The sequence below is a fragment of the Micropterus salmoides genome, unplaced genomic scaffold (genome assembly GCF_014851395.1).
Source record: "Micropterus salmoides isolate LMB-PRFRI ecotype aquatic unplaced genomic scaffold, ASM1485139v1 Ms_hic_scaffold_3, whole genome shotgun sequence".
Taxonomy (NCBI): Eukaryota; Metazoa; Chordata; class Actinopteri; order Centrarchiformes; family Centrarchidae; genus Micropterus; species Micropterus salmoides.
In genome coordinates, this window is record NW_024042261.1 from 14,324,843 (window position 1) to 14,331,337 (window position 6,495).

Below are 6,495 nucleotides of genomic sequence, written 5' to 3' on the forward strand. Positions count from 1 at the left end.
TGACATGGGCCCGAGCCCAATTTTGTTTTGCGTGGGCTGTTACCCTTTCGGATTGCAGTAAAAACACAACTGGCTGGTGCATGAGAAGAGTGAGCAGTGGGAAGGCAGCAGCCCTACAGGCGATCAACAGGCTCATCTGACAGGAGCTCTGCACCATCTGCACAAACTGCATGGAGAGGGCCAGGGGGAGATGATGGCAGCAGGAGGAGGAGAAAGGGAGAACTAGGGCCTGTTAGGCCTCCAGACAGTTACACTTTGCGTGCTTTACCGATATTAAAACATCGGAAAGTGAATTGGCTTGATTCAGGGATGCAAAAATATAGCTTGATTTAAAGACCCTCCCCCCACACACAGACACTACGCTCACACAGACTTATGTTGAGCTCTTGTAGGTCTGGCTTGCAGTGGTGACAGTATGCAGCTCCCATCACCCCCCTCTCACGCATCAGCACAGCTACCCTCACACATGCAACCATTTCTCTCTCCCATTTCCTTCCTTAGTTTTTTTGCAAGCAGACACAGATAGCGCTCGTGTTCCACCCCCCCAAACACAGCCTTGTTTTGAGCTCTTGTAGGTCCGGCTTGCAGTGGTGACAGTATCACCCCCCTCTCACCAAGGCTCCATGGGCCCGTGTCCAAACTATGCGCCGGGCCGTTGCAGGGCTCGGGTGTTTGCCCATGTGCTGGCGCCGCATGAGGCTAATACACACAGACTGTCAGCTGTGTCCCATTGCGGGGTGCTCTTTAGTTTCTGAATTAAAGAAAAAAAGCTGCTCATGCTCACTGCAATAGCAAACTGATCTGCTGTAATATTTTAGAGGAAGGAAAGCTGTGTTTCAGTTTGTTATCAATGCTACCATGGTCAACATGTATAATCTTTCACCGCATCTACGCACAATCTTTAGCTGCAAGCGGAAACAGCTTACCATCGCTCTGTTCAAAGGTTACAAACTCTTCCGAGTGACTTAGAGGTTGTTAGGCAACTTGTGGAAGTCACTGCTTCCGGCCAAGAAATAATTCCACACCCTGTAAAACCAACAATTCGATTTTTGTATCCATCGAACAAATTAAATTATGTGTTAATTAGTGAGCTTAAGAAGTGCTTACAGGATCATTTTGTTACCTTTTGACAGAGCCAGGCTAGCAGTTTCCCCCTATTTGCAGCCTTTATGCTAAGCTAAGCTGACTGGCTGCTGGCTGCTGGCTGTAGCGTCATCAAACAACAACAGATATGAGAGTGATATTAATCTTCTCATCTAACTCTCAGCAAGAAAGCAAGTGTATTTTCCACAATATCGAACTATTTCTTTAAAGAGAAAACAGAAATTTGCTTTGCAGAGTCTGCTGCTCTGTTATATGGGAACAGACAAGATCAATGGCCACTTTTTTGCAGCTAGGGCTTTCCAGGAATAGTATCTAAAAAAATTTTTTTTAAAGATTAAAATGTAAATAATTCACAGTACGTACACAGTTTTATTTGAATTTGTAGTCTGTTGACAAAGGTCTTTCAGTTTTAGTAAAAGTCAGTAGTTAAGCGTAGTTAGGCAATCAGTAAACCTTTACTAGAAGAAATGTGAGTAAGTCCCGACAGGGCTCTCACAGAGGAAACTTGATGATAACATGGAAAGGTGTAGAAGAAAGATATAAAAAGGCTGTTGGGTAAGTGCGCAACATTTTGGAGAGGAATGGAAAAAGAAAATTTTTTCTATCTCGCGGCCATGTGGAAGTGATTGTTCTTCTTGCCTCCATGAACATGGGTAATCATCGACAGAGTCAAATGGGAAACGGCAAACAACACGGGGAAATCTCAGTGCGTAGTGAGAGCCCACCAGGGACAACAGAACAAACATGTCCCAACTCATTGAATCTTACAGTAGGTTCATTTCTTAAAAGATGTCAGTGAATGTGTGATTTTGTTTGTGACATAAAGTAAACTTTCAGGGGCACGGCGATGAATACTTTAAAAGTTCTGTTTAACTAGTTCTGTTCAATTTATTTGGTTTTGATAAGTATCCTGACTGCAGCTTTTTGACACAATTATGGTGTATAAATTGTTGGAAGGCCTTTAAAAAGTACATTCAAGAACATTGACAGTAGAGAGATGACAGGAAACAAGATTATTTTGCTGCATAATTTTTTATTTATTCATTAATATGATTTTTTAGTGTCCATGTTTTTGTTTCTGAGGAGCAACTCAGAAGGCGGCACATCTCAAGAGTTAGTTTAAATAAAAAGAGTGTAGACAAATAAGGACACTAAGGTAGAGAAAACCCCTCCAGAGTGTTATTTTTCTCTCGTATCCAAGTAAATTCTGATATTTTTTTATCTTTGACCAAAACAGTGTCACTTGTGCTTGGTTCTGTGCCAATTTTGCACAAAAACGTGGGAGGTTGGCCTGAACTTGTCACTAGTTACTGGTATTCAGAAAAGGCCTGTGTTGAGTAAACAGCTGGAAAGTATCCAGTTTGCTGAGTGAGACGTGCTAATGTGCAGAAACTCTTCTGTCAAGCAACCAAGACCCTTAGGGTACAGGTAGTGCTGTCTAAAGTGCACACAAACGTGTTGACTATATATTTTACGTAACGTTAGTTACTCTGTCTCTGAAAAAGTGCATTACATTTAGATAATGAGAAAACCTGGTAGAGTGCATTCCATGAAGCGACCCTTTGCTGCATGTCATCCCTTCTCTCTCCCCTGCCTTTCCTGTCTCTCTTCACTATCCCTGTCATAAAACAGAAATGGCAATCTTTGTTTGATGTAAATATTTGAAAACTTTGAATAGGGCTACCTGGCAAGTTTGATATCACTATTGCAGACTTCAGAATGTTCCTTTCAAAATGTTGAAATTGTTTTGTTTTGAAAGAAGCTCACATGACACCACATGTTTTACATTACACAACATTCATTTGGCAGATTATTTTTTCTCAACGCGACCTATAAAATGCATTCAGCCTTTGTAGGAACAAGAGCTAGATGTTCAGCATGTTGTAAGTTTTGTTAGATTGTCACAACAATTAATGCTGATAGTCATTGGATAGTAGCTTGTGTGCATAAACTGCATGTTAAGGTCAAAGGTGGCAGTTTCTGTTGCCCTCTATTGCCATCTAGTGATGAAATGAGAGACTGCAGTAAAGCAGAAAGCAACTTAGCTTTCACTACACAACAGATGCAAAATTGGCATTTTTTTAAACATAAATGCTCACTTCATAACCACTTCTATTTGTCTAGCTAAGGTCAAAGGTAGCAAAGCATGTAGATTTTAGCCCACCATTTATTTAGCATGACCAATGACAAACATTTTATTTCAAGAGCTGCTTCATTTTAATATGCTGAAAAATGCTCCAAACGAGTAGAGTTTTTACATGATTCTGAAAAACAACAAAAAAAATTTTGGTGCTACCACTATGTGTCACATATTGTGTGAAATGTTAACATCCTACATAGGGGCTTTAAATTTTGTCAGGAGACATGATTATTGCAGTGAGCTGTCATTAAGTTTTGTTTGTCATTGAAGCCAGTGCATCCTACCACGGGCATCCTCGCTGTGTTTGTTGCTCTCAACTACTGTGATGTGGTCCATATTGCTGGTTTTGGATACCCCACCTCAAACAGCCAAAAGCAACCTATCCATTACTACGGCTATGACACAATAAAATCTATGAAGGTGGGTAGCAGTTATGTACAGTACTTCAAATGGAATCTGTGTTAGAATACTCTGAATACTGATGCTCGTCTTTCTCTCTGTTGCAGAATTCCTACCATGACATCAAACATGAAGCCGAAGCCTTAAGAAGACTGGAGGATTCAGGAGCCATTTTGTACCTGCATCCACATTTATGATGCGCACATTTCCAGTTCAATTTAATCCAGTAAATGATTGTACGCCAAATCTTATTTGAATTTGGTCTGGATCATCCGATCCAGATCAGATCTTAATGTGCCTTCTGCAGTGACACACAGGATACAAGACATGTCGCTGGTGCATTAAGTCATCATTTGGTGACATGGATGCTCTGAAGAATGTGGATCTCCCTGGCACCTTGAATTTTGTTAAAGTGACAGACATAAAAAGTGATTTAACAGCTTTTTAAAAAACAGCCTATGTTCTATTTGTCATGTAGTAAACTTGAACAATGTTGCTCAGCATTTTTCATAATGTTTAAAGGTGTGTAACTTTTATGGGTTTTGAATCATGACTTTCAAATTTAGTTCTGTTACTCATGTGGCGACCGAGTTGTCTGTTTGTGATAATCCAGCGAACAAATTTCATCCGATTTTTGATAATGCCAATGTGTTGATGTTGCTTTTAGGGCCATCTGATAGTGTGGGCTTACAACTGTCACACCATAGGAATCAAGCATTTCAGATCTATAGCTCACTTTTGTTTTTGTCCAGAGATTACATGCATATCATTGAGCTGTAAAACTAATTGATCAGCCTTGATAATTTCCTTCTGTAAACACTCATCAAATTTTGAGATTCATTTTTATGCTTTACAAGTGTGAATATTATTACTGAACTAAAAATCTCTTTTACGTTGTAGAGGTTTGTTGGAATCAATGGGTATTTTTTGTGAACTTCAGTGTAATTTTGTGATCAAAGGAACATGAATTAATTCCATACCTGATCAACGCAGTTAGCTGGATGAATTTCACTTTACTTTTAGATTTCTTGGACTATAAGTACTACTTGTATTTTATTCAATCTCACATCAGTTGTTTTTTAATTTATTTAATCTTTTTTGTGGTATTGGTGCTGCTGGACATTTTTTATTGTACAGAATGAAATACATTTTTAATTAAGAGGAATTTTATTTGATTCTCATTTAACATTATGTTCACATGCATTATCAAACAGGCTCATGTATCTACTGTATGGAAATCACTATATGACCTGAGTGAACCTGCATTGAGCTGTTTTTTGGCATTCATTTTATCTCTATCCACCACTAGATGGAGCCTCATAGTATATATTAAGTATGCAACTGCACTGCACATGCTGCATTCATGCAGCAGCCCATCTTCAAGTGCCTGGGGTAATCGTAACTGCACTAGCACGTGTTAGGGAACTCATGTACAGTATGAACATCTGGAAGACCAGAAAATTACACAATGCTAATAATTGAGATTGACTAACATACCTTTGCTGCTGGTGACAGATGTGGCTTATACTCTCTGTATGCATGGCCCTCTGTTAGTGTTGACATGAATGGAGTTGTGCCTTTGGCATTAATAAACTAGGCTTATTCATGTGTTGGCACATCAGCTATGACAGGGTCCGGTTCATCAACTGAGATCAGACATTTGTTGTACTTAAATCACATGTACATCCCTACAGTAAATGTTATAATACTACTACAACAATTAATAGTAGGCTATTGCTACTAATAATAATATCTTCCATCTATGCCACATTCCAGTATTGTGCTGTGAATGTTCTTTTATTAAGGTAACATTTCAAGTGATGCATACTTGTGTGCAGTGCTTTGTCTTTTGAATAGTGATGTAGACCTTCTCCTCAAGGTTAGATTAAGAAAGCTACCTCTGTACAGATGTACTGCGCTGGCGTCTGCGGGTATACTAGGAGACCTTATGGCACAGCTATGAAGGGATGTTTTTACTTCCCTGCACACTCTGCTATTGTACATTAGCTCAGCTGTGTGTTCTATTCTGCTTAAATCTGTGTTTTGCCTGCATATTGCTGATACAGAGGGCAATCCTGTTTGCAGGGTGAGACCACAATCATACGCCTACACTCATATTTAGTTCACTAGAATTGTCAATTGTTGGTGCTAACTGATTTTTTTTTGCCACTGATATCCAATCTGACAGAAAACAAAACATCCTTTTCAGCAAATTTAAAGCTCATCATTTTAGTTCTAAATGCCATCCATTATGTGTGGAGTGGCTCACACTGTAAGGCCATCCTTTTTCACACCCTCCTCGTGTTTAAAAAGGCCCACAAGCACATGGTCCACGTTGTTCCATCCATCCATCCATCCGCCCGCTTATCCTGCGTACAGGGTCGCAGGGGGCTGGAGCCAATCCCAGCTGACATCGGGTGCAAGGCGGGGTACACCCTGGACAGGTCGCCAGTCCATCGCAGGGCCACACATAGACAGACAGTCCACGTTGTTCCATTATGTTCCATTACTCAGATGTACACACACCTAAACATCTTACCTGTTTTGTCTCTTCAAAATATGTCATTATAGATGCAGTTAGATAGACTGTTTATATGCATTTGTTTACCCAACAACACAGGGGAAGTGTTGAAGAAAGAGCATCCTCACGTCACGCTTGATGGGCTTTGTTCACCTCCCTTACACAACAGGGACTTACGTAATTGAACAGGATTTGTGTGATTTCTGCGGGCTGTTTATATGACAACTAAAAATCAGGTCAGACTTTTCAGGAGAATCTATTGTACTGTAAGCACACCTTTGAACCCCCAAGACCAGAGAGTGCTTCTTAATGCTACAGAACGAACATTATG

The 6,495-nt window shown here is 40.1% G+C and overlaps 1 protein-coding gene across 1 annotated transcript in view; it reads left to right on the plus strand.

The window, feature by feature from the left end:
• st3gal4 (ST3 beta-galactoside alpha-2,3-sialyltransferase 4) overlaps nucleotides 1-4,908 on the plus strand; it is a 39,719-nt gene extending 34,811 nt beyond the window's left edge. The window contains exons 11-12 of the mRNA XM_038692578.1: nucleotides 3,515-3,664; nucleotides 3,751-4,908. Coding sequence (XP_038548506.1) covers nucleotides 3,515-3,664; nucleotides 3,751-3,840 — 240 coding nt within the window. The 3' untranslated portion in view covers nucleotides 3,841-4,908. The remainder of the gene's footprint in view (nucleotides 1-3,514; nucleotides 3,665-3,750) is intronic.
• The last annotated feature ends 1,587 nt before the right edge of the window (nucleotides 4,909-6,495 follow it).